General features: G+C 51.5%; 1 protein-coding gene across 1 annotated transcript in view; it reads left to right on the top strand.

The window, feature by feature from the left end:
* DSCAML1 (DS cell adhesion molecule like 1) overlaps window positions 1-27569 on the top strand; it is a 341147-nt gene that overhangs the window by 20864 nt on the left and 292714 nt on the right. The window contains exon 3 of the mRNA XM_002708369.5: window positions 51-197. Within this exon, the coding sequence (XP_002708415.3) occupies window positions 51-197 (147 nt within the window). The remainder of the gene's footprint in view (window positions 1-50; window positions 198-27569) is intronic.

Below are 27569 nucleotides of genomic sequence, written 5' to 3'. Positions count from 1 at the left end.
CCCTCATGCCCCCTCTTCTCGCTCCCGCCCCCCCCCCCATCTCTCTGCAGTCTTCAGGGAACCCTACACCGTGCGGGTGGAGGATCAAAGGTCAATGCGTGGAAACGTGGCCGTCTTCAAGTGCCTCATCCCCTCTTCAGTGCAGGAATATGTTAGCGTTGTGTCTTGGGAGAAAGACACCGTCGCCATCATCCCAGGTAAGACAGGATCGCGGGGCCGGGGCTGGGTGAAGGTGCCTGAGCTGGTTGTTGAGCTGATCAAGGCCTTGAACGTGGTCTGTTGTGTGGTGTCTCGTTCTTCTGGTGAGGCTTCAGCAAAACGGTGTCTTTGGTCTCTGCGTGGGGAGGTGGAGATCTGTGTGCCGGTGGCCTCTCCTGGGCATGCAAAGTGCTCCCCTCCAGAGGACCGAGCCACCATCCTTCCTATACTGAGGTCTGGCTTGGCTTTGCGCCGAGGGAGGGGTGGCAAGGCTAGAGGCAGCTCTTCTGTGGAAATGGCCAGGCAAGGAGAGAGGAAAGCTGGGTCGAGGTCTGTGTCGCCGCGGTGAGTGCCATGAACGAGCACTGCTGCTCCCGGACCTGCTGTGGGAGGCGTGCACGGGGCCTGTGCTATTTCAGAAGTTGGCTGCAGACTGCACCCATGGCCGATGGCAGGAGGTGGGGGAAACACCGCATTGCAGGTGCCCCACTTTGCAGCCGCCATGTGAGCCTTTCCACCTCTGAACCCCAAGAGAGAACCTCACGTCCTTAAAAGACCTCTCAGCCTCCAGGTACCAGGAGGGCTCTGCCACCCTCCCTCTGTGCTCGCACACTGCAGGGGGTCTGCTGCCTTGACCTTTGCTGTCCTGCCTGTAGAGTAGAGGGACTTGACCAGGCGCTCCTTGGGTGTGAAGGGCCTTGGCTGCCTGTGGGAGACGATTCTTGCTCCTCATTGTCTACGGGTTGGTTGGGGAAGATATGACTTCCACACATGGCACCTTTAAAAGCTGGGGTTCTTAATCCCACTCCCTATCCTAGCTCTGGAGAAGCTCCTTCAAGAGTACCAATGGTTATGCCAATCTCAAATCAATTGAGTCTAAATCTCTCAGGAGTAGGGCCTGGGCATCAGCATTTTCCAGTGATCCCTGGGTGATTCTTACTGTACAGGTAGGATAAGAACCAACGCTCAGGCATGCCAACAGCTAATGTGGAGACACTTTTTTTGAGACATTTATTTGTGTTTTATGATCGGTCCTTTTGGCCTCTCTCAGTTCCAGGCAGGTGGGCAGGCCATTATTTCTGTTGGCTTCAGAGCTGGTAGCAGGACAGGAATCTGAAGCTACTTGAGGATGACTGCCCTTGCTGTTTTGTAAAACCTTAAAACAATGGGAAAGGTGCCGATGGCTGTGGTATTGGTTAGTTTCCCATTACTATAATGAAATACCCAAGGCTGGGTGCCTTATAAAGCAAGGAGATTTATTTAGCTCATGTTTCCAGAAGTTCAAGGGCATGGTCTGGCATTGGTTTGGTACTGATTTTCGGCATTACAATGGTGAGGATGTGTTTGAGAGGGAGAGATCACGTGGCAGTGATATGGGGAAACTAGGTAGGGCCATAGGCAGGAATAGGTGAGCTGGAATCTTTGCCAGTCCTGCACTGTAACTCTGTTCCCGTACCTGTCAATCCATTACACCCACTGTCCCATGATGCACCTGGGTCTCACCTGGGACCAGGAAGGAGGAGATGCTAGGATGGCCAGATGGCAGTTTAAGTCTATGTTTTCATGGAGGCACCATGAAAACCCTAGAAAGCTGCATGTACTCTAACCTCCATCTCACTTGTATATTTAACTAGGATGCCACCCGCTGTCTCATCAGAGACTGACAATGTGGGAGGGGCCCTTCCTTTGCTCTTGACCATGCGTATGAGTCTGTCTCTGTCTTGCCCTCTCTCTCCTCCTCTCCTCATTGGCTCTCTCTGGCCCACTCATGATGGGCATCTCTGCTTGTGGGGTTGCCCACGCTCAGGCGTGAGTATATGTTCGCTCTCTTTAAAATAAGTCATGCTTCCACATGTGCACTGACTGTATTTATGTCTCTGCTTTGAATTTATCTCTGTGGTGGGCAGGAACCTGGTAAAAAGATTAAGATACATAGACCCATAACAGCAGGGCAGGAAGAGCCACCTGGGAGTCCCCTGGGAACCAGGAGAACTACTCTAACCCCTTCCTCAGTGCCCCGCCACCACCTAACATCCTCCCTGCAGACCCCACCTGTTACAGGTCCTGTCACCACCACAGGTAGGACCAAGCTTCCAGGACAGGACCCAGGGTAGGGGGTAGGGGACACACTGCAACCACAGCAGGTGTTCTGTCTGGAAGGGGAGCCTCTGAGAGCAAGGAACAAAGAGGAGGCAAAAGAGTGCCAGGAACAGGAATGGTGCTGGAGGAGGCTCTGTGGCTGCAGCTGAGGAAGCAGCTGGATCTCAAGGAGTGCCGTGTGATGCCCTGCAGGGTCTGGAACTGTCCAAATGAGGCAGGAGGTGCACCCCACAGGGACCATGTGGGCAGGGGTCACGGGCTGGTGGGGGTCGGGGGGAGTCCTAGCAATGTCAGAGACAGAATTTCCTGCAGAGTCGGATTTAAAGGGATTAAAGAATGTAAAGAAATGCAGTATTTCCTGTACACTTGAGTTTATAGACTAAGCATGATATCCATTAAAATAATTATTATATTCAAAGTTTTTTTGAGTGCTTATTATATATGCCGGGAACTGGGTTAAGAAACTTTTAAAAATGATCTCATGTTAGCCTCACGAAAAGCCCGTAAGTGTATTTTTCCTCCCTCCATTTTACAAAAAAAAAGGAGGCTCAGAGAAGCAAAGGAGCTTCTGGGTCACGGGTCCATTAAGCGAGGATAGAGGCTTGGATCGGGTTTGTTTTTCAGCCCGTGCACTTAACCCCACACAGCAGCGTCTCCCCACACCCACACAAATGCATCCAATTAGGTGTTACTCTGACTGCCGCCGTGAGCGCTGGGGCCTGAAGAAGAGGGAAAAATCAATGTTGATCTTTCAGGGAAGGCTTCACGGAATCAGGTCCACTGAGTGATTAAGAGCCCCAATCTAGAACCAGACCACTTGGATTTGGAACTCCTTCCATTGCTTACGAGCTGGGCAAGTAAGTCACAGACTCCCTCAGTTTCCCCAGCTGTAAAATGGGCCCCTTGGGTTGTAATTAGAAGGAGTTACTTACTACGTGGCCAATGCTGAGGACACAGGCTGACAGCTTCTGCGGATGGGTTGTGCTTCCTCTTGGTGCCTGCCGTTTCTGTGGCAGCGTTCTGCCGCATCCCAGTCATGACCCCCGCAAGACTGCGCACCAGGGCGGCTCACTGGCTTGTCTTCACCCAGCATCCCTGGCTCTTAGCTCTTCCACGGTCAGGGCACTCACTCAGTGTTCAGTGAGTGGATGCATGGATGCCGGGAAGAATTCTGGAGGAGTCTGGGAAGCCACATGACCGAGACAGTGAAACCGGCTGGGCGTGGTGAGCCTGGGGCAGTTAGGAGACCAGAGCCCACAGGAGAGAGGATGGAAGGCTAGCCAGCTCCTGCGCTTAGGAGCTAGAGGCAGTGAGCTCCCCCCAGGCGGTCCTTGTAGTTGGTGCTTCAGGGCCGTCTTTGATGTCAAGACTGGGCTGCTGGCCCCAAAGGGCATAATTATCAGGGAAGTGGCCTTGATGCTAATCTGCGGGGCTGTGTTCAACTCTGGTTCTATAGAACCCTTTCTTTCCTTTGGTCTTGCAGAATTTTCTTCCCCTGCCTAACTCTCTAACCCCAGCCATAATCATTCTAGATCCTTCTACAGCTACATGTTAGACCCAGGGCTGTTCCTCCCCAAACACACAGATCTAATGAGTCTGATAGCAGGAAAAGAGGGGTTTGCTTCCTCCAGGCTCTAGGTGAGGGACCAGGACTTGTGTCTACATGCCTCATACTTTAATTTTAGAAAGTTCAAATAGTTTGTTGATTTTTTTATGAAAACAGAATTTCTCTTCCGTCTCTATTCATGCTATCTCCAACGTGTGTGCTGTGCTGTGCTGTGTGTGCGTGTTTTGCAATGGGGAGGCTGGAGGGCAGCTTCTCACGGTGGGGAGAGATTTAATGATCAGTTGCCTTGGAGGCTGAAGAAGGATGGAGGAGCCAGTCACTTCCCTCTGACACTCCAGGGTCTGCTTCTGGGGCAGGGGAGCTGTGTTGACTTTGATCTCTGGATGTGCGGGGCTGGGCTCAGATTCTCCACAAACCACAGAGCCGGCAGGAGCAGGTGCTGGGAATCAGGAGGAGGTGTAGGGGAGGCTGATGTGATCAATCAGGGCCCCAAGAGGCAGCCCCTTGAGGAGAGCAGGTGCCTTGGGAGGAGGGGGCCCAAGGGCAGGTGCAGGCCCCTGTGAAGAGGAGCCAGCTCCTCCCCCATGCTGCTTTTTAAGGGAGTCTGGGGAGGATTCAGGGCTTAGGACTTAAACAGGCTGGGGAGTTGGATAATTGCACATGGGTTTGTCTTCTTGGCTATCCATGCCTATCCTAGAGTTGGCAATGGAATCTCTTACCGGGTTTTTGGTTGTGCTTTTCCCAGAGTAGGGGGAGGCTAAAGATACAGACCAAAGTGCTAACCGTCCTCAGAGCCACCTGCCACCGCTACACCTGCCTCCAGTGCCTCCTCCCACCCTGAGCTGGCCACCTCCCTTCACGCCTGCTGTTTAAAGATGGATAAATGAAGCGCAGGGCCTCTCACTTTTGGTCTGGTGGATCCAGCCCCTGGTTCTCTCCTGAGGGACCTGGTGTTATGGTGAACTGGCTCTCCAGAGCCCGTTGGGTGGGGGTAAGAGGGCCAAAGGCTGAGCACAAACATAAATTAAAATTAAGGCCTCCAGTGAAGCCGAGATGTGGTTTAATTTCCCATCTGCATGATCACCATTACAATGCATGTTACTGGATATAAAGATAAATCCGGCCCTGTTCCTAATAGCTTTTCATTTCCACCAGACCTGATTATATTGATGTGGGCTCCTTGTGGGAGTTTCCCAGCATGCTCTTCCCCAGCATCCTGAATGGCTCTGTCGGCCCCAGCGGGGGGTTTTGGACACTGCTCAGACGTGGCCAGATGTGTCTGCTGCTGTTCTGCAAAACCAGCCGGGAGGAGCTCCCCGCTGCCAGCCTAGGGATGGGGCCTGTGGGTGTTGGGATCTTGTTCTGACTTGGCCAGGCTGTGAGTACATGGAGGGTACTGCGTGATGGGGGAGGGGAAATAGGGACAAGGGGGAATCTGGCCAGAGGGATCCTGTCTGAAAAGGCCCCTCTGAGGCTGGCGTTGTGGTTAACCTCTGCGTGGGTCACCTGAATCCCATAGGGCTACCTGGGGTCAAGTTCCTCCTGCACCACTACTGCCTATCCAGCTTCCTGCTAGTATGCACTCTGGGACGCAGCAGACGATGACTCAGGTGCTGAGCCCTTGACATTCATGTGGGAGACTGGGATGAAGCTCGGGCTCCTAGCTTTGGCCTGGCCCAGCCCTGGCTGTTGCAGGCCTTTGGGGAGTGAACCAGCAGACAGAAGATCTCTGTCTCCATCTCTGTCTCTCTGCCTTTCAAATAAATAAAAATGAGTAAACATTTAAAAAAAACACATGAGAAGGCCCTCCAATGCGAGGATTCCCACTGGGCAATGCCTCCTGGCTGTGGCCCACCTCTGCCCACAGGTGGGAGCCAAGTGACCACCCCAGCCCTCCTCCAGCTCCCTACAGTGATTGTCCCCAGTGGGCCAGGGGCCCAGGGTTTCCCATGGGTTTTTATATCTTTTCATTTCACCCTCTGCATGATCCCTACTGGTCCCCCCACCTCTGCTTGTTGGTACCCCACCCCTCTTTGACTGTAAACTTGGTTCACGTGGGTCCCTTTCACAAGCCCTCCCACGCAGCTCAAGCCGCTACTCCTGCAGCTGCGTTCCTAGAGCAGCTCCTTCCTCCCGTCTCGTGGTCCAGGCGGTTATTTCTATCTGTCTGCCATAGGAGTTGGTACGCCTATATCCTTTCCATCATTGTGTCACCAGCAACAGCATAGCACTCCCATAGAGTAATAATATGATTAATGGTAATATCCATCATGGATGAGACCTCTTTTATGTCAGGCATTTTGCATTTTTATTTATTTTTTATTTTTAAATTTTATTTAAGTTATACAAGTTTCACGTATTTCATGTATACAGATTCGGGAACATAGTGCTACTTCCCACCCTAGCCTCCCTCCTGCCTGTGCTCCAACCTTTCTTCCTCCTCTTTCTCCCATTCTCAGTAGGCATTTTCAATTTATTTTCCCTAATCCTCACAATAACCCTTTTAGAGCGATAATGCTTGCTGTTCTTTTCCTGTTTGACAAATGAAGACATTGAGGCTCAGAGAAGTTATCCGAGGCCACACAGCTAATAAGGGATGCTGCCTGGGTTTGAGCTGGGATCTTCTGGGGTCTTGTACCTCTGCTGCCTCTCCAGCACAGCCTCCCCATTAGGAGTGAAGGGGTGAACAGTCCTCGGATTTCCACACAGGATGAGCACCTGTCCTCATCTGCCATGTTTGCTTGGAGACAGAACTGTGTCACTAGCTGACCTCTGGCTGTGTGTGGTAACCAGAGGTTCTCATTTTTCTTTCTTTCTTTCTTTCTTTCTTTCTTTCTTTCTTTCTTTCTTTCTTTCTTTCTTTCTTTTTTGTTAAAGTTTATTTTACTTATTTGAAAGGCAGAGTTAGAGATAGAAACAGAGAAAGAGCGAGAGAGAGAGAAAGATCTTTCATCCACTGGTTCACTCCCCAAATGGTTGCAAAGGCCAAGGCTTAGCCAGGCCAAAGCCAGGAGCCAGGAACTCCATCTTGGTCTCCCATATGGGTGGCAGGGTCCCAAGCACTTGGATCATCCTCCAGTGCCTTCCTAGGTGCATCATCAGGGAGCTGCATTGGAAGCAGAGCAGCCAGGACTCAAACCTGTGCTCCGATATGGCTGCTATCACGGGGAACAGCAGCTTAGCCCTCCATACCATGATGCTGGCACCGGCTCTGATTTTCTGATGGGCAACAGGTCCCTTCTAAAAGATCAATGAACAAAACAACCATTCTAACAAGGGGACTTTACTGGGCACTGGCTCTGTTTGGGGCCCTGATCTGGGAATTTGGGATTCAGCTCGTGTCCTCAGCTCTGAAGGGCAGGGATGGAAATCTCCATAGAGCAAACAAATCTGACCTCGCCTTGGCTTTGGAATGCAGATCCGACTTACTCATTATGTTTGGCTCAGCTTCATAGGAAGGTTACTTTGGATGCCGTGAGTCTACACCGACTTGGACGGGGTGTGAGCCCAGGAAAGAGAGAGACAGGTGGTGCTGGAAACCAGTCCAGACCACGTGCAGACCCCAGACGGTCCGAGCTGGTGGTCCAGCCTCCTCATCCACTGATAAAGCATCCTGGGCACAGCCCAGTCTCCTTGTTTCTCTCCTGCTTGCTCTCAGGCCTGTGGCCACTTTTGTTTGACTACCAGATGGTTTTCCATCTTTGTCCAAAACCTGAGCGTCTCTCAAGGTCTCGTTCAGACCTCTCTGTTTTCTGTGATGTTGTTCCTGCTAAGAACGGGTTTTAAAATCACCCGGATTAACCCCCTCCCAGCGATCCTTTCCTGAGTGCCTCCTGAACTTTATCAGTTCCTCACTCAAGACACTAATCACATTTTTTCCTGTGATAGTTTCACACCTGCGCTGTGCCTGCTTGCGGGAGTGTGGAATCTGCAAGAGCAGTGTTCGTGTGCAGGAGATGCTGGTGGGATGGCCGGGATTCGCTGGCCCTCGGTCTCATTCACTGGGGGTGCAGGGGGTGGGGCTGATGGCACGGACGTGAGCTCAGAACGAGTCAGCCCCTCGGGTTTGGGCCATGCAGAGGAATCCAAGCTGACCATGGCCTGTTCCTCTCCTCGGGGGCCCCACTCAGGGCTCCGGGGTCTTCCCGGGGAAGGGGATGGTACAGCAGGGCTCAGTTATTCCTGGCAACAGCAGCCCAGGAAGGTGTCCTGGAGGGAGGGAGGCAGGGCCTGTGATCAGGAGGGCCTTGGGAGCCCTTGGTGGAGGTGACAGCGTGGGTGCAGGCCAGCAGGCAAGGAGAGGGTGGGATGATCTGGGGACGTGACTGGGAGGGCAGAAAGAAGTAGTGGGTGACAAATCCAAAAAGGTTACTGGCTGTTTGACCCCTGAAGATCGTGGACTAGGGCAAGAAGACAAGGGGTATGATAATGCTGACAATATTTAGAGTACTGACTGAGTTGGCAGGCTCTGTTCTAAGCAGTTTACCATAATTAGCTCGTTTACTCTGCGTGTGTGTGTGTGTGTGTGTGTGTGTTGTCCTGCCCAGATTGCTCTTGGGTTGACCCTGTGTCCAAGGGACAAACTAGTCCTTTTTCCATGAGCCAGAATGTGTTTTTTTTTTTTTCTTCTTCGATCTTTATTTATTTTAGAGACAGAGACAGAGATAGGCAGAGCTCCCATTGTTGGTTCACTCCCCCAAATGCCCACAAAACCCAGGACTGGCCCAAATCAGGAGCCAGGATCTCAAACTGGGTCTCCCATGTGGATGGCAGGAACCCAGTCCCCTGAGACATTACCTGCTGTTTCTCAGGGTGCACATTAGCCAGAAGCTAGAATTGAGAATGGGGCCAGGACTTGAAACCAGGCCCTTGGAGATGAGATGCGGGAGTTCTGAGTGTTGTCTTAACTGCTGCACCAGACACTTGATTACTCTCCCATTTGACAGATGAATCAGCTGAGGCAAAAAGTAGATAACTAAATTGCTTAAAGCTAGTAAGCGGAAGAGCTGGGATTTGAATTTAGGTACTCCGTAATCTGTGCATCTGTGCTGCCTTATATTTTTCTTGCCTCACAACAAGAAAAAGATGAACAACCTGACATCAGTGGGAAGCAGTTATGAGCAGCCAGTTCCCAGAAGGTGCAGTGGGTGGAGTGGGAAGAAGACAGTCTGTGGAATCTGCTGGGTTTAATCAGTACCTGCAGCAAGTTGTTGTCAAGGCCTCCACTTATTCATCTGTAAAATGGGACAATGAACCTAATGTATGTGAAATCCCTGAAATGAAAAATAGGCCTGTGGGGAGACCAGAACTCTCAGGTGGGGAAGGAGTGGCCTCAGTGCCTCAAGGAGATGCATCCCTTCGGCGTCATGGGGTATCCAGCCCTAGGACCCGTCCTCCTCACTCTCTTTTCCCCAGAAACAGCTCCTCTTAGGGTTCCCACCTCTGCTATTCTTTGTGGGTGCTGGGTTGGAAGCTGGAGGTGGTAAGCCAGGGATGCAGCCCCCTGGAGGAGCAGTGGTTCCAGGATCCAAGATGGAGGTGGCCCCCACTCAGTGTGGTCTTGAGAAAGCCACAGGACTGGGGCTACACAGGTGGCAACTACAGTGTCCCTAACTCAGATATTCTGGGGTGACATCCGTGCAGGGGGAGGCAGGGAAGCAAAATGACTGGGGTGCGCAGAGTTGTTCATCCCTGTCGCCTTCACCAGTGCGCAGTCCCTGATGGAGACTTATGTTGAGGGAGGGAGTGGAGGGGTGTGTGTGTGTGTGTGTGTGTGTGTGTGTGGATCTAACACGGGAAGGATGAGCTCCACATCCTGCACGGGCCCAGGTTGCCTCAAGTGTTCAAGCTCCGCTCACTGACACTGTTCTCTCTACTGGTCATAGTGATCCTCTGAATGACAGTGTGTAAAGCACTTCCACATTATGTCGTTTGTCTACAAAAGGCCCTGTGACCTTGCTCATCTGACAGATGAGGACACAGATGCAGTGAGGCTTAGCACCTTGCGCAGTTAGAAGTCCAGGGAAGGAAATACACAAGTGTTGAGCCACGTGTGTTGCGGGGTGCAGGGGCAGGAACCTGCATGTCAGCTCGTTGAGCTCTCCTTGCAGCCCTGTGAGAGAAGCATGCTACTCCCCAACGTGAGTACAAAGAAAATGAGATTCAGAGAAGGTAGGCACTTTTGCTCCAGGTCACACAGCTTCCAAGTGGCAAGGCCGGGGCTTGGACCCAGAGCTTCTGTCCGGAGCCCAAGCTCTCTCCTCGTAGCAGTGACTCCGGGCAGAGAGCTGTTCTAGAGACGCCGCCAGTTAATATTTCCCTCACGAAGGTGGCTAGGAGGAAAGGCAGCTGGCCCTCAGTGTTACTGCTCTTTGTTTATTGTTTGCTTTATGGGGGGGGGGGCGCAGACTCAGACTTGTCTCTTCCTGGACACGTGGAAGGCAAATCCTACCTTGCAAAGCTGCTGAACACACGTTGCCGGTTAGGGATGGCAAGGAAGCATACAGATGTGGCCGAGGACCCCTCCCTCTGGCCTGTCAGCCTAAACAGAAATGGTCATCGTGGCGACAATGACCGTGAATCAGAACACAGGTCATCAATGATCGAGCTCTTATGTGACAAGTGCTTTTCCCATGTTGTGTGACGGCATTGTCACAGGTGTTCCGCGTCGTGGGTATTAGGATTCTCCCCATTTTGTGGATCCCAGTCACATGCCCTAGGCCACCGAGGGAGGAAGGGAGGGCGCATGACCAGGGCAGTTTGAGTTCAGCTGTCAGTGATGATATGGACCACCGCTCCCCTTTCCCACCTGTGTTAGAAAGCCCAGTCACTGACGTCTTCTTATCAAGCCCTCTGAGCCACATCTGCAGGGGGCACATCCTTAAATTCTCTACCAGACAGGAGAGGATGGGGGGGGGGGGGAGCCCGCTCAAGGTCACGGAGCCAGGGTGGAGCACACCTGAACTCTGGTTTCGATGCCTGCACCCCGGGGAGCTCTTGAAGCCCCACCTGGAGCACGTGCCCGCAGCGCCCCAGGACTGCTTCCAGGATCCTGGCAGGCGGGCTGCTCCGCAGTTGTGCGCCAGTTGGTTGGTTCCAGAACCATCAGCTGCGCTCCTCAGTCAAGCAGAAACGTCTCGTGTTCACAGGTGCCTCTGGCGGCGTGTGCATGTGTCGTGTTTTGCTTTTCCATTTAGTTCATGGCAGGCGCTGCATTTCCAGAGCGCCCACTGGGTGAATTTCAGCAGATTTAAGACAATTGCAGGCCAGCGCGCTGCCCTGGGATCACGCCGCGGCAGTGGACATGGAGCAAGCGGCATTGTTTGGTTAAGTTGGCACCTCCGTAAGTTACCCTGGAATCAGAGCGGAATTCTTTATAGAAGGTTATCCTACATATAAATCATCATTAGACTACCTCATTTTTGTTTAATGCCTACCTAACTGTGCTGTAGTCTAAAAATGTGTGTTTAGTGAAGTCAAGGGTTGCAAGGAAATTATAGGGTTTTCAAAAACCCATTTGCTTTGCTGGTGTTCACATCAGAATCAATCTTGCCTCCAGTTCTCAATCTCATTGCAAACATGCAGTATTGCTTGCCGAATTCTGGCATTTAATGTAGGGTAGCATTTATTCAGAAGAAGCCAACGGTGCTTACAGAATGGTAGAGCTATGTATAGATGGTGCTTCCTGCCAAGCCTGTGATTTTGAACTCTGTTGTGTATCAATGAGACATTGCTGCTGGTGCCAGAGCTGCATGGAGACGGTGCTGAGGCTGCAAGCCTCACTGTGCATGGCCCACAGTAGGTGCTCAAGGTGGTTGAAACCCTAGAGGAAAATTCAGCCTGGAGGCTGAGTGATGCTTTGGGTTAGTTGTCCGTAGGATGAGGAAGACGTGGTTGTACTGCTCCAGTAGAACCACTGCTGGCCCCTGCTGCACCTCAGTTCAGCAGGGCTTGCCAGGAGCCTCTTAAAGGCTGCAGTGAGGCCGAGTGGCCGAGTGTGGGCTGTGGCCTCCTAGAGACGAGTTCTAGTCCTGACCCTGCTTCTTGCTGGCCAGGTGGCCCTGTACCCGCTCTGTACTTCATTCATGGCTGTCAGCTGTGAGCATTAGAAATGATGTCTTTTTTTCTATAGAGGACATGAATTTTTCATGTATATTTCTCTACGCAGATCTCTTCTCTGCCAATAGATCCTCTGTTGGAGGTTTTCAGTTTTTCCTGATGCTGGGCAGACACCGGCCCATGCACTCCCCCAGGGCTGGTCCTCTTCTCCTGGGGGCATGGAAGGCATCCATGAGGGGTAAACACACGGATGTGAGTGCTTAGGAGAGCACCCCTCACTCTCCTTACACAAGGGTCATGTGGGCATCAGGGCGGAGGGCAAAAGGGCAGGATGATGGTGGGCATTTGGTGTGCAGGTAAGACCCCACTTGGGCCGCCTGTATCCCATATCAGAGAACCTGAGTTTGAGTCCCAGCTCCACTTCTGGTCTAATTTCCTGCTAATCTATATACAGGGAGGAAGCAGGTGATGGCCCAAGTGCTGAGTCCCTGTTATGCACGTGGGAGACCTGGATTAAATTATGGCTTCTGGCTTAGCCTCAGCTTTAACAGCAGTTGGGGAGGGAACCAGAAGATGGGCAATCTTTCTGTCTCTCTGTTTTTCTGCTTTTCTTTCCTTTTAAAAATGTTTTGGGGCCGGCACTGTGGCGTAGTGGGTAAAGCTGCTGCCTGCAGTGCTGGCATCCCATATAGGCACCGGTTCATGCCCTGGCTGCTCTGCTTCTGATCTGGCTCTCTGCTGTGGCCTGAGAAAGCAATGAAAGATAGCCCAAGTCCTTGAGCCACTGCACCTGTGTGGGAGACTCGGAAGAAGCTCCTGGCTCCTGGCTTCAGATCAGTTCAGCTCTGGGGAGTAAACCAGCAGATGGAAGACCTCTCTCTCTCTCCCCCGCCCCCTGCCTCTGCCTCACTGTAACTCTGCCTTTCAAGTAAATAAATATCAAAAAAAAGTTTTATTTACTTACTTGAAAGGTAGTTACAGAAAGAGATGGAGAGACACACAGAAATATTCTGTCTGCTGGTTCACTGCTCAAATGACCACAATGGCTGGGGCTGGACCAGAGCAAAGCAATGAGCCTGGAACTCCATCTGAGTCTCCTGTGTGGGTGGCAGGGGTCCCAGCACTTGGGCCATCTTCTGTTGCTTTCCCAAATGCATTAGCAGAGAGCTGGAATTGGCTCACATGGGATGCTAGCGTCACAGGCAGCAGCTTAATCCACTGTGCCACAATGCTACCTCGTGTTTCTCTGCTTTTCAAAAAAACAAAAACAAAGCAAACAAACAAAAAACCCCACCTTTTTTAAGGGCAGAACAGTGAGGAGTTTAACCATTGTGATGGGGCACAGGCAGGGACTCCCTTGGGTCACTCTCATCGTGCTCCTGGCTTTTATGCACTCCTCAGCGTCGGTTGTGTGCAGAAACCTTTGGCACTTTAACTTGGGTCTCAATAGGATGCCAAGCCCACCTTTCAAATGACAAGCTGGTTGGAACCAGGCGTGGCCCTTCTGCAACCTCCTTGAGGACAAGAGGGATCCTGTGGCTCTGACAAAGGCCTCTAAGTTGAGGCGTTTTCCTCGCAACCTAGAGAGAGACTCCTCCCCTCCACAGAGCAAGCAGGGGCTCAGAGTATGGCTGAACACTCGAATCTCTTAAGGGCATAGAATCTTCAAGTCCTGGAGAGTCAGCTGAGAAGTGGCAACTGAATGGGAGAAAGAAGCCTGTGAAAGTGAGTGGCCAGTGGGTGGGGGGTGGGCAGGGGCGGAGTCTGGGGACCCAAGTTCAGCTTCTGCCCAGATGCTGGTGCTGGCCAGGTGTGGGACTGTCTTCATGCCGTGTGAGGGTCGGGTGGGCCTAGGAATCCCATGTGAGAGCACATTGCTCTTCACCGCCCCTCAGATTGGATCAAGAAAGGTAAGAAGCTAGCTTCTAGAATGTTCCAGATCATGCCATTACTGACACAGGCCCAGGGAGGACATTTTGCAGAGCCTGATGGGACGTGCTCATGCCCTGCTTGCCTGCACCCCTCCTGGTTCTGTCAGGCCAAGGCCAGGGCAGTACCCCATCTCCTGTCACTCTCATCCCCTCAGTCTATCTAAATGACTGTGTTAGCATAAGCAACAATCAGCTGATTGAATTTTTAGTTCATTATTTAATTTAGCAAATGTTCTTTGAGCGCTTCCTGTGCGCAAGATGCTGTGTTGTGTAGACAGTGATTCCCAGGGGTCTTTCCTGAGGATCTCAAGAGATTTGGAGAAATTCCTCTTCCCACAGAGGAAAGAAACTCATCTGAATTAGAACAGATATGTGTGCATGCGTATCAACAATAGACATGATGTGATGTGCACATATTGACTGTGTGCTCGCATGTGAATACTCATACTTTTTACTTGGGAAAAGGGGAGAGATTCATCTGTGTAGACTTCCAGAACCTCCCTGGAGCAGAAGCCTAAGAGGCACATTGACCTGCTGCCCCTCTCTGTGGGAAAGGGCACCCCTTGCAGCATCCAGCCCAGGGTGAGTCTAGGGGCACTGGGGCTGCCAGGTTCAGATGTTGGCCTTTTCTCCTCATTGTAGACAACAGTGCCTCCTTCTCCTCTTTCTCTTTTGGACAGGAGTGGAGGGAGCCATGTGTTTTTTTGTTTTGGTTTGGTTTTTTAAGATTTATTTATTTATTTGAGAGGTGGAGTTACTGATAGAGAGAGGGAGAGACAGAAAGAAAGGTCTTCTATCCACTGGTTCACTCCCCAAGGGGTCACAATGGCTGGAGCTGGGCCAATCTGAAGCCAGGAGCCAGGAGCTTCTTCTGGGTTTCCCACGTGAGTGCAGAGGCCCAAGCACTTGGGCCATCTTCCACTGCTTTTCCAGCCACAGCAGAGAGCTGGATTGGAAGAGGAGCAGCCAGGATACAAATGAGCGCCCATATGGGATGCTGATACTGCAAGCAGATGCTTAGCTTTCTATGCCACAGTGCCAGCCCCTAGATATTTTGAATTTTATGGCCAGCCATGGATCAGTTGCTACTGAGTGAGGTCCCTTAGGTAGAGGAAGGGCAGACAGAAGCATGGAAATACATGGAGGACACTGTCCCTGCCTTTGAGGGGTTTCCGGGCTTGGGACACAGGTGACCCCAACACAACATGAGGTAGAGTGTGATGAGGTGCGGGGTCGGGGCACTAAGCTCTCTGGGGCTTATAGGTGGGGGACCCATCTGCGACCTGGAGAGTGATATGTTTGGCAGGCTGAGTGCCACCAGGTGATGTTCTACATCTTTCAGCTGTCCACTTAACAATCATCTGGGGAGCTTTGGAAACCACTGATGTAGGGGGGCTGGCGCTGTGGTATAGCAGGTTAAGCATCCGCCTGCAGCGCCGGCATCCCATATGAGTGCTGGTTTGAGTACTGGCTGTTCTACTTCTGATGCTCCCTGCTAATGGTCTAGGAAATCACTAGAATATGGCCAAGTGCCGTGGGAGATTGGGAAGAGGCTCCTGGCTCCTGGCTTCAGATCGGCCCAGCTCCAGTCATTGTAGCTATGTGGGGAGTGAACCAGCAGATGGAAGACATTTCTCTCTGTCCCTCTCTCTGTCTGTAACTCTGCCTCTCAAGTAAATAAATAAATCTTAAAAAAACAAAAACAAAAAAACCACATCAATGTCCAGGTCCAACCCCAAAATGATAGAATCAGGATTCCTAAGGTAAGCCCAGGCATGGGTGTGTGTTGAAGGCCTCTGCAGGACTCCATTGAGCAGCTGGGTCCCAGGTAAAGGAGGCCACAGGCATGCACTCCTGGGGGGCTGAGGACAAGGGACTGCTCTTGGGAAAGAGTCTGCTCTGGCTGGAGCTCAGGCTGCAGTAACGGTGGGGTCTAGTGAGGTTGCATGCATTGTGTGCAATTAAAGGGCAGTGGGAAGCCATGGGAGATTTGGGGCAGGGAATGGTCAGGGAGAAATTTTTGGGCCTGGCCTTTAATGGTCAAGGATGTTTGGGGGCTGGTGCTGTGGCGCAGTGGGTTAAGCCACCACCTGCAACACCACCATCCCATGTGAGCACAAGTTCGAGTCCTAGCTTCTCCACTTTTCATCCAGATTCCTGCTAATACATCTCAGAAAGCAGTGGATGATGACCCAAGTGGTTGAGCCCCTGTCACCCAAGTAGGAGACCCAGATGGAGTTCTCGGCTTCTGGCTTTGGTCAGGTCCAGCCTGGCCATTGCGGCATTTGGGGAGTGAACCAGTAGGTGGAAGATCTCTCTCTCTTTCTGCCCTTCTCTCTTTATAACTCTGCCTTTCAAATAATAATAAATAATAATAATAATGGTCTCAGGAAGGTGAAGGTTATTCCTTGCCTCCTCTTCTGGAGTCTGCCCTTGAGTTTCCCGGGAATTCTCACTGGGTACCCTAGAGGCAGGCAAGCTGCCGAGCTCCCTGTTTCTGCAGCCCACACTCTTTCCATACCCCATGTCCTTCCTCAGGCTGCTGTCTCTTAACCCAGGCCACAGCTTACCAGAGAGGCCTGGAAGCCCCGGCCCCAGAGATGAAGCAGTGGGATCTATGATAAACTCAGTAGTCTCCTACTTCATAAGTTCAATTTGTACTGTGCTTTCACAGCTTGTAGCATGCTTGCAAATGTGTCCAACTAGATACCCATAATTCTGCATAGCGTGGAAATAATGCACCCCGATGACAGATGAGCAAACAGAGGCTCAGAGTTTTGCTGACTTTCCTCTGCCACCTCTTCAATTCCTTCCGGATGTGGAAAAGAAGAAAAAAAAACTCATGAGGGCAGGGAGTGGGTACCCAGGGCAGCCTTTGTTCGGCCTCTGGACTGTGGACAGAGAATCTTATCTGTTTGCTCATGGTCTGCCGCTCACAATGGGTGGGAAAACCCTTGGCCTGACTGGCAGATCAGAATGAACAAATGAAACGATAGCACTGGTCCCTCTCTGCTTGGTGACAGCTTACCTTGTCAAGGCCCCTTTGGCTTGTTCGATGTCATCATACACTCCTGACAGGTGGTGTCATCACCACTTTGAAGTGAGGAAACAGGCTTGGAGGCATGGCTTGCCCCAGGCCAGGTGGCAGAACCAGAGTGGGAGTGAGGTCATGCCGTGCAGGGTGTGTCAATGCCACACTAGCTATTGTATGGAAGTTGGGACTAATAGAATACATGGCACTTGCCAGGCCTTGTGAGTTGCCTTATGCAAACTACCTGTGAGTCTTCCCCATATCATGATAAGTGAAAGTTACCATCTCCAATTTAAATGGAATATTACCACCCCCATTTTAAATGGAATATTACCACCCCCATTTTAAATGGAATGTTACCACCCCCATTTTAAATGGAATGTTACAACCCCCATTTTAAAGATGAAAAACAATGAAGCAAAATGAAAAAAAGGAGGCAAAGCAACTCACCAAGGTCAGACAGCTCAGCTAGTGAGCAGGAGAGAGGGGATTTGATCCCCAGCCATCTGGCACCAGAGCCCGCGCTCTACCTCGAGGCCATAATATCTGGGTCACCTGGCTCGCCGCCCCATTGTCTTCCACTAGCCTGGACTATCTGCAAGAGGGGGCAGGGAAGGCATAAAAGGCAGGTCTGGACACCAGGCCCCCGGAGTGGGGCCTCCATCCAGCAGGCATCGGTCTGGGAGCCCAGTGTGCAGAGCTGAGGCCTTGGCAGACTAGGGAGTGGGCCCTTCCCTGCAGGGTGAGGGTCCCCGTGTGCACCCCCTCTCCAAGCTGGTTGTCCAGGAGCAAGGCTTCCCTTTTTGCGATGAGTGTCTAAGTGTCAATGCCACACTGGAAGCAGATGTCCAGGTGTGACCTCTTGACTGGTCCCTTCCTCTTACTTCTCTCCTCTGAATCATTTTTCTGAGTCACAGCTCTCCCTGAATGTGGGGGCACACGGCTTGACACTTGGGCAGAGGGCCCAGCGTTCTGAGTTGCAACGCGGCCACGGAGGCGTGTTCTGACCTCTTTGGACATCAGTTTCCTCCTCTGTAAGCGAGGGAGCTGGAACAACAGATGGCCCCTCAAGGTCTTTCCAGCTCAGCTCAGTCTAAGAAACTTTCCCGAGCCACAAACCCTGTATCACACTGGCACCAGGAATATGGTGACAGCTCTGTGCCCTGCAAGGGAGACAGACAAGTTAAGAAAAGAGCTCCAATGTGTATATTCCCTAAAGAAAACTCTCACACCTGTACACAAAGAGACACGAACAGAATAATCACCACAGTCGTGTTTGTGACAGCAAGAAATTGGAGACCAATACAGATAAATGAAATCTGTGGTAGTCACACAATGAAATGCTATGTGGCAGGGGAAGTGCAGGAACCAGCGTGGACACATCATGAAAAAATGTTGAACGGAAAAAAGCAAATTGCAGAAGGATGCATACATTATGGTTCTATTTGTATAAAGTTTGAAAACATGCAAAACAGTACTTGGTATTGTTTCTGGAAACATACATATGTAGCAAAAGTATAAAGACATGCATGAGGATGATAAACACCATATTCAGGGGAGTGCTTACCTCCGAGGAGGAGGCAGTGGGTTTGGGGAGGAAATACAACTGTTTTCAGAATGTTTTACTTCTTAAAAATGTTTCTTCTAAAAAAGATCTGCAGAAAATACAGCCAAAAGAAGCTTGGGTCTTAATGCCTTTCTATATGCATGATGTATTTTGTGAGAAAAGAAACCATTTCTGTACAATGTGCACGGTTCTCAGGGGAATAGGTGGACTTTGGGTCTAGAATATTCTAGGGTTGGGGGACCGGAGGTGCAGAGAGAGGTAGCTGTTGGCAAAGTGAGCTTTGGGGGCTGATCTTGGGGAGTGCACATTGGCGGAGCTGGGGAGGGGTCAAGTGCATGTACCTCCGCCTCAGCTTTGCTCTCTGTGACCCAGGTACTTCCTGCCCCCTCCCTGGACTAAGGTGGGCAGGGTTGGTGCTCCACACTTGTTAAATAACAACAATTAAAGGTGATATAAATATGAGCGGAGAAGAAATGAATCTGCCTTGGGGACCCAGTGTAATATGTTTCCTGGTTTAATGAGAGTCTGGAGGCCCAGCGTGAGGCCCCTGAAAATTAAGAACACAAGGAATATTTACGGGGCTGCACGGCCGTCTTGTTCCACCGCTCTCTGCAGGGCCGGGGAGTGTCCTGGCAGCCGGTGTCCTTGTGTCCTGGGGGGTAGTTGGTCGGTGCCGGTGGCCTGTAGAGCAGCCAGTAGCCAGCTGGGCATGGAAACAGGATTTGGGGATGGGTGACCAGGATAATAACCCCCACGCCTCCCAATCTCAGCTCAAATTACCAAAGAAAACTGGGACTCAGGGAAAGTCAGCTGGGAAACCTGAGAGAGAAAGGTGATCTGTAGCCACCCCCGTGCTGTCTCCTGGGACCTGGACAGCAGAGGGTGGCCTGGGAGCGCCAGCTGCTGCCTTCTTACTCCGGCTCTCAGAAGCACCTGACTTTATTCCACAGGATTTCCCCTGTCTTGCCCTTCCACTCTTTCCCCCTCCCTCTTACATACCCAAGTTCCCAGGTGGCATGTGCAGCTGGTTGGATGGTCTGGGCTGGAAGGGGCTTTGGATGTCAGGGAGCCCAGTGTCTGGGGTATTTTATGCAGGTACTGCCTGCGGCCTTGATTGCACCTGGAACTCAGGTCTCCAGAGCATCTGACTGTAGGACCATGAGTCTGTCTCATTCTCAGCAGGGTGCTTTGTGTTGGGAGCCTCGACGGTCTGGGAATATCGCCAGGGTGTTAAGAGCACAGTGCGTATAGCTTGTGTGTGTGTGTGTGTGCGTGTGTGCACCTGTGCAAGACAGAATTTATCATGTTTCTCATGCACCCCGGTTTCCACATGTAGGCATATTCTGAAAAGTGATTTTTCAAATTTGATTGTAAATGGACGAGTACTCTTTCTAGTAAAACTTTGAGGTGACATTGGCAAGCGCGTGCAGGGGTGGACAGGCACACACATTGCTGATGTCAGTAGACACTAACTACGCCTTTTTGGAAAGCAGCTTGGCAGTGTGTATCTGAAGCCTAAGTGTCCATCAACAGCCTTATGACATAATCGAAGAAGGCAGTAAAGATTTCTGTTGACTGTAGTGTTATTTATAGCAGCGGAAAATAAAAAATCCTTAATTGATCAAATGTTGCTAATGGGATCATGATACAATGAAATATTTTCAAGATTTTTTAACTACCTGAGAAAAATATTGCAATGTGGTATTAAGTGGAAAAATGGATTTTATATTTATATTAGGGTTCAAGTTGGCTACAGACTTACACACACGCATGTACCCACAGGTGTGTGCATGTCCTGGACAGATATCTGGAAAGGACTTGATGACTAATCCTGATGGTCATGGTTCTTTAGATAGTGGAATTGGAAAGATCTCTGGTGTCTGGTTTATAATTTCCTAGATTTTTTGAGCATGTATTGAGAGGATTAGATACCGAGTGATTTTGAAAACTAAAAAGTCACAGTTAGATGTAGAAACCCTGAGAAGCAGCTGCTGCTTCTGTCTTTGGGCTCTCCCTGCTTCTTACATGGGGCTGAACTCAGTTTCGTGATGTCCTCGGTCCTGCCTGGCCTCCACTCCTGCACTCCCACACCTTGCACCCATCAGTGCTTGGGGACTGCTCGCATCCTCTCCTGCCCCACCCCAGCGCCCCATTCTCTCAGCCAAAGCAGCCCCTCTCCTGCAGCGATCGGTCCCTTCTCCAGTTTACTCTGATCTCATCTCATCCTGGGAACACCTCTGGACATGCCCTAGTCTTTCAGTCTTTATCAAAATCCAGGCCCAGCGTGAGTGCCCTACACTGCAGATGGGCTGAACAGAGGGTGCGATGGGACTGTGCTCCCCCTTGATCAGATTGCTTCTTCATTGGTGGCCTCATGGTGGTGACCTCTTCTGAATGCTGGCTCTGGATTGCACTGGACCCTTTACCTTCGTTTCTCAAGCTTTCTTGAATATCTTGATTGTCTCAATTCTTTTCTCTCTCTCTCTCTCTCTCTCTCTTCTTTCCTCCCTCTCTTCCCTCCCTCCTTCCCTTCCTCTCTCCCCTCTCCTCTCTTCCTTCCTTCCTTCCTTCCTTCCTTCCTTCCCTCCTTTCTCTCTCTCTCTCTCTCTCTTCCTCTTTCTCTCTCTGCAGAGACAGGGAGAGATGCTACTGGCTCACTCTCTAAACTTCCATAACAGCTGGGGATGGACCCTGGCATAACTGGGACCTTGAAACTCCATCTAGGTATCCAATGTGGGAGCCATCGCTGCTGCCAACCAGGGTCTGTATTAATAGGAGGTTGGAGTCAGGAGCAGAGCCAGGACTTGAACCCAGGCACTCTGCTGTGGGATGCAGGTGTCTTAACTGCTAGGCCAAATGCCCACCTCTTTCATTTTTAAAATAATAACAAGGTTAAGCGTTTTCTGTAATCCTGGCAGCAGGAGGGTGACAGCTGCCTTTTAAGAGCTAGGAGACGAGCTGTAAGTGGAGCTTCCCGTCCTTGGAGGTGGCCATGGCCTTCCTAGGACGTGTTCAGGTTTCCAGGTCTGTGTTTGCACTTCCAGTTGTGGCTGGCTCTCGCTTCCCAGAAAGGGAACTCGTTCTTTGCTCTGCCTCAGAGGTGCTTCACTCTCTCTTCCCCGACACTGGCTTGACCTCCCTCCTCATGTAGACCTGCATGTGCTGTGCAGACCTTCCTGAAGGTTTTCTGGGAGATGCGGACCTCCGAGGACATGGATCTCTGAAGGTATTCCTGTGCCCGAGATCCTGTTAGGGACCCGCCGTGCTCTGTGGCTTCCTCCCTGTCCCCCACTCTCGAGGGGTCTGCCAGTCCCGTCTCTGTGACTTCAGAAAAGGGCCCCACCCTTCCTTTCTCTTTTCCACTTCCCAATCCACCTTACTAACAGGGGAGTTCAGAGGGTCTTGGAGAACTTTTGTGGGATTTCAGGAAGGACCTTGATGTCTCTGAGCGTGTCTAAAGTGAGAAGCCCGTGGCCGTGACCATGATCCTAAGCTTCTTTCCCCTCCTTTCCTCTGATGCTCACCAAAGAGCAGGGCTTTCTTCTCCAGGACAAAGGGTTTGGCTCTGAGTGGGAGAGGTTGTGGCAGAACTACCTAGGAGCTGTGGGGATTGGAGCAGGTGCCACGGATGCCCCAGCGATGGGGTGGGACACCTTCCTCCCTGTGTGGCAGGTGCTCCTCTGTGTCACAGTGTCAGCTTCAACACTCAGATGGTTGTGGGTGGGGAAAATGGATTTTTTTGTGTGTGTGGCTCCATTAGAAGGACAGGTCAGAATTTCTTAAGGAAGTAAAACAAAACAAAAAACAAAAGCAAGAACCCTTTAAATGGGTCCTTTTGCATTTCTGACTTGACCCTGAAGTTTGATTAGAGTCCAGAGGCAATGTTGTCTGCATGGAATTAAGTCCCAAGCATGGGAGAAGTTTCCAAAGGGAGAGTGTTCTGGGTGAGGGGCCAGAGTCCAGGCTTGAGGCTGCAGGTGCTGGCTGTCTTGTAGGATGGCCTGATCCTTACTTCTCAGGATCCCCACATCCATAAAATGGGGAGATCTCATTTCAGTCATGTGGCTTCCTTGGCATCACCTTGGCCAAAAGCCTGGGCCAGCTTCTTTTTTAATATTTTTTTTTAATTTGATTCATTTATTTTTGATTTATTTGAGAAGGCAACAGGGCTGGCATTGTAGCACAATGAGGGGGTTAAGCGTCTGCCTGCAATTCCAGCATCCCATATTGGTGCTGGTTCTCATCCTGGCTGCTCCACTTCCAGTCCAGCTTCCTGCAAATGTGCTTGGTAAAGCAGCAGATGATGGCTCAATTTCTTGGGCCCCTGCCACCCGTGTGGAAGACCTGAAAGGAGTTCCAGGCTCCTGGCTTCAGCCTGGCCCAGCCCTTGCCGTTGTGGCCATCTGGGGTGTGAACCAGCAGATGCAAGATCTCTCTATCTCTCTCTCTCTCTTCCTCTCTCTATAACTCTGCCTTTCAAATAAATTTTAAAAATCTTGATAATTAAAAATTAAAAAAGTAAAGGAAGAAGAGAGAGAGAGAGAGAGAGAGCTGGAACTAGAAGAGGAGGTGAGACCGGAACCAGGCGATCTGGTATGGGATACAGATATCCCAAGTGGCATCTTAAGTGACCGCTGCACCAGACACCCAGCCCTGGACCTGTGCCTGTGTCCCCAGGCGGGGGTGGGGAGGAGGGCGCCTCCTTCCTTTGTGGAAGTTCCTTAATCCCTCCCTTAGATCCTAAAGTAGCATCCACATGATCCATGCTCCCAGCCATCCTCCTCCTAGTGTTGCCTATTTTCTTATAAGCCCTGGACACATCTTTTGGGGCTCCATGGAGAAAAAGGAATTGAACTCACGCGGTTCCCAGAGACTCATGGCAGACGTCACTGACTATGGGCATGGCTTCCTCAGACCGCAGATCTGGGTCTCAGGGTCAGGGCCCAGGGCAGCTCTTCCTAACAGATCCCAGCTCTCAGCAAAGCACAACAAAAGTAATAGGTTGCGTGGTAGCAGGAGAAGGAGCCCACAGCCCAGGGCCAGGGCAGGGGGCAGTGAGGAAAGGGAGGCGGTTCCCCATGGGTAGGAGGGGGTGGAGCCTGCCTGCTCCCTGCCCCCCTCCAGCCCCACCCCAAATCATCTCAGGTGAGGGCTCCCTGCACCAGGGCCACAAGGTGGGCCACACTGTCAGCAGGGGAGACGGCAGTGGGAAGCTGTGATTGGCGGTGGCGAGGAGGCCCTGTGACACTGGAGACTGGCACAGGTAGCTTCCCTGCAGTCCCTTCTCAGCTACTCCCTCCTCCTCCTCCTCTTCCACGTGACTCCCTCCCAAAGGGACTTTAATTATAAAGTCACTGTTTCAAGAATAGCTAGAATAGGGTGAGCCAGTAAGCTGTCACCGACAGCTTTCAGATCTTTCCTTCTTCCACTGGTAGCAGAGAAGCCTCCCTGGGGCCTGCGGTCCCTCCCTCGCCTGCTCCCTCTGCCAGCGTGAGTGCACGTGCAGCCACCTCTCAGTGCGTCCACCCGCGGGCTTCCCTGCTGGCCGTTGCCATCCAGGCCCTGAGTCCCAGCCCACGATGCAGTCAGAGCTCAGATGACAGCCGCAGGAGGCTTCCTGTCTCAAGGACAGGAAGGTGTGGAAGATCAAGGGGCTGTTGAGGGGAAGGCTGACAGACACAGAGTGATGGCAGCAAGGTACACTAATTCCCTGGTGCAGGTTTAATGAAGGGCCGCCTCCTGTGCCGAGTCAGAAAGACACATGGTGCGCACGGATGCACGCACAGCTCCAATTAAGAGTTTTTGCTTCTTGCAGGGCAGGGTGTCTTTGAATCTCTAGACCCTGGGGGCATTTGTGCCCCCCCCCCGCCCCACCCCCTTCCTGACTAGCATAGCCTGAATCCAAAAGTCAGGGATCTCTTTTCCTCTTAAAGGGGAAGGAGTCTGGGATCTGTTGCAGCTGCCTTTATGCATCCCTGGTAGCCCTCCTGGCTCCCTTCTCCCTTCATTGTCCTGAGACTGCCCCAGTCTTTCCTCTGCAATCGAGGAATGCCCAGCTCACCTTGTCCCTGGCCACTGGATCCTAGAATCCCAGAGGCTTAGAATGGGGAGGGGACCTTGGAGAGCATCTGGCTCAGGATCCCACGGTTAGTGACTGCTCAAATCTCTAGAACATTCTCTCTGTCTGGCTTGCTGTGGCAGTTCTGGCAGCAGGCAAGGGGAGGGACAGCTACACTTAGGGGCCTCCCATCTGGGCATCAGAGACAAGTCTTCCTAAGTTGTAGGTCTCAGCTGTGAGTTCAGGGTGATTCTCACAACCAGAGCCGAGTTGTGGCCAGCATCACACTGGACAGTCCACAAAGATGTGCCTGCATCGTCTCCTGTTACACTCAGCATGTTGAAGGCCGGGGACGGCATAGCCCTGGGGTTTGAATCCTGGCTCAGCCACCCATACGTGTACTTGAACAAGTTTGAGTATTTAACTTCTCCGAAGCTCCTTTCTCAAATGAAGGTCTAGAATAATAACACTTACCACACATGTTCATTACAGAGTAGTCTCTTGTTTTATAAGTGAAGAAGGAGGCTCTGAGATTAAGCAGAGGCCCCAAAGCACAGCAGCAAGAAATGGCAAAGGGAGAATTGGAACACAGGACTTCCTGCTCCCAGGCCTGGGCTGGATGGCATCACCTTTTGCTAAAACAATGCTGCCCTTCTCCTTCTTCCTCAGTCTGCTCTTCCTCTTCCTCTTCCTCTTTGCTACCGTTTCTTTCTTTCTTTTTTTTTTTTTTTTTTTTTTAGATTTTATTTATTTATTTGAGAGATAGAACTACAGAGAGAGAGAAAGTGGGAGAGAGAGAGAAAAGTCTTCCATCTGCTGGTTCACCCCCTAAATGGCAGTAATGGCTGGAGCTGAGCCAATCTGAAGCCAAGAGCCAGGAGTTTCTTCTAGGTCTCCCATGCAGGTACAGATGCCCAAGCACTTGGGCCATTTTCCGCTGCTTTCCCAGGCCATAGCAGAGAGCTGGATCGGAAAAGGAGCAGCCAGGACTCGAATCAGCACCCATATGGGATGCTGGCGCCGCAGGCAGAGGCTTAGTCTGCTATACCACAGTGCTGGCCCCTTGGCTACTGTTTCTTGAACCTTCACTGTGTGCCTTTATATTGTGCTTGATATTTTGTAGGCTTTATCTCATTTAATCCTGACAACAACCTTATGAGATGGGTTTTAAATTTATTCCTTCTGGGTGGGTTACATTGTTCAAGGTCAAGAGCTATAGTCAGAAGCTCCAGCAGGATTCGCAGCCAGATCTGACTCCCAGGCCCACACAGTGACTTTCTGTGCCCCTACCACTACCACCCTCTGGGGTCCCTGGGACAGCTCTGGGCCCGACATACGAGAGGCTTAGAGATTGGTTCTTGTGGAGTCACTGGGGGCCTCCTGTGTCCAGACCCTGTGCTAGGGATGAGAAAGGCCTGCTCAGTCTTCCTGGTGTCCTGGCCTCAGCACAGGACCCTCGTGCTGTGTGTGCCTCCTCCGTGATGCAGAATTGGCCATGCTTTATGGCAACAGCAGAAATAGGCTGCTTCTCCTTCCCTGGTTTCCGAGTGGGAGCCTGAGGCCCAGAAAGGAGCCAGTCCTCAGCAGATTCCCACAGAGCCCCCACAAACCAACCATCCTGACCGTGACCCCGTCATCTCCCCAGGTCACCCTGCCTCTGGGCCCAGGCAAGCAACAAGCAACCAACCAGAGACATTCTCCAGCTGATACAACCTAGAAAGGAATTCTCTGTGTCCCTGTGACCTGCTGGTGGCCCTTTCTTCCAGGGTGCTGGCCTGGAGTTGTGCTGGATTCAGACTTAGGGGGATCCAGTGTCCCTTCCTGTCCTCCAGACTCTTCTATTACTATAGTTATTATTTGAGGGCAGAAAGAGAGTGCTCTTCCAGTCACTGGTTTACTCCCCAAATGCCTGCAACAACTGGGATTGGGCCAGGCTGAAGCCAGGAGCCAGGAACTAAGTCTGGGTCTCCCACTTGGTGGTAGGGGCCCAACTACTAGAGCCATCACCTACCATCACCTGCTAGGGTGCACATTAGCAGGAAACTGGAGTCTGGGGTGGAGCCTGGATTCAAACCCAGTTACTCTGATATGGGATGCAGGTGTCTTAACTGACCTCTTAACCACTCGCCAAATGCCCACACCCAGGCCTGTGTTTCTTAACTCATCAAGGCAAAATGTGCTGTGAGATGAATGAGGATGACATATTGCCCAGTCCCTGCCCTCTTAGAGGTGGGACCAGGAGTGAGACTCCAACATGAGCCATAAATTAGTGTCTCACCTGAAGGCTTTGGCTGACAAAGCTTTGCCCTCATTGGTCAAACATGGTTTTAATAAGGATCCGTTCTCAGCTTTTTCAGCTGCTGACTTCAGTTCTCTGAGGCCACCATGAAAGGGGCCTCCTGGGGCCAGCGCTGTGGTGTAGTGGGTTAAAGCCCCAGCCTGCAGTGCCGGCATCCCATATAGGTGCCGGGTTTGAGTCCCTGCTGCTCCACTTCCAATCCAGCTCTCTGCTATGGCCTGGGAAAGCCGTAGAAGATAGCCCAAGTCCTTGGGCCCCTGCACCCACATGGGAGATCTGGAAGAAGCTCCTGGCTCCTGGCTTTGGAATGGCCCAGCTCTGGCCGTTGCGGTCATTTGGGGAGTAAACCAGCGGATGGAAGACCTCTCTCTCTCTCTCTCTCTCTCTCTCTCTGGCTCTATGTAACTCTTTCAAATAAATAAAGAATAAATCTTTAAAAAAAAAAAAAGGGAAAGAAAATAAAGGGGCCTCCTGGACACTGAGTTCTATCTCCTGTACCCTGGTTTGGGGCTTTTGTTAGAAATGAGAAGGCCTGTGTGTGCTATGGAGAGATCTTGTCTTCTTTATTTATTTGACAAGTAGAGTTATAAACAGTGAGAGAGAGAGAGAGAGAGAGAGAGAGGTCTTCCCTCCTTTGGTCCACTTCCCAAATGGCCGCTACGGCCAGAGCTGCACCGATCCAAAGCCAGAAGTCAGGGTGCCTCCTCCCGATCTCCCATGTGGGTGCAGGGCCCAAGCACCTGGGCCATCCTCCACTGCC

This window comes from Oryctolagus cuniculus, chromosome 1, assembly GCF_051225735.1.
Source record: "Oryctolagus cuniculus isolate XC-2025 breed Fujian yellow rabbit chromosome 1, ASM5122573v1, whole genome shotgun sequence".
Taxonomy (NCBI): domain Eukaryota; kingdom Metazoa; phylum Chordata; class Mammalia; order Lagomorpha; family Leporidae; genus Oryctolagus; species Oryctolagus cuniculus.
The sequence above is the reverse complement of the archived record's forward strand: the minus strand, read 5'-3'. Positions and strand labels throughout refer to the sequence as shown.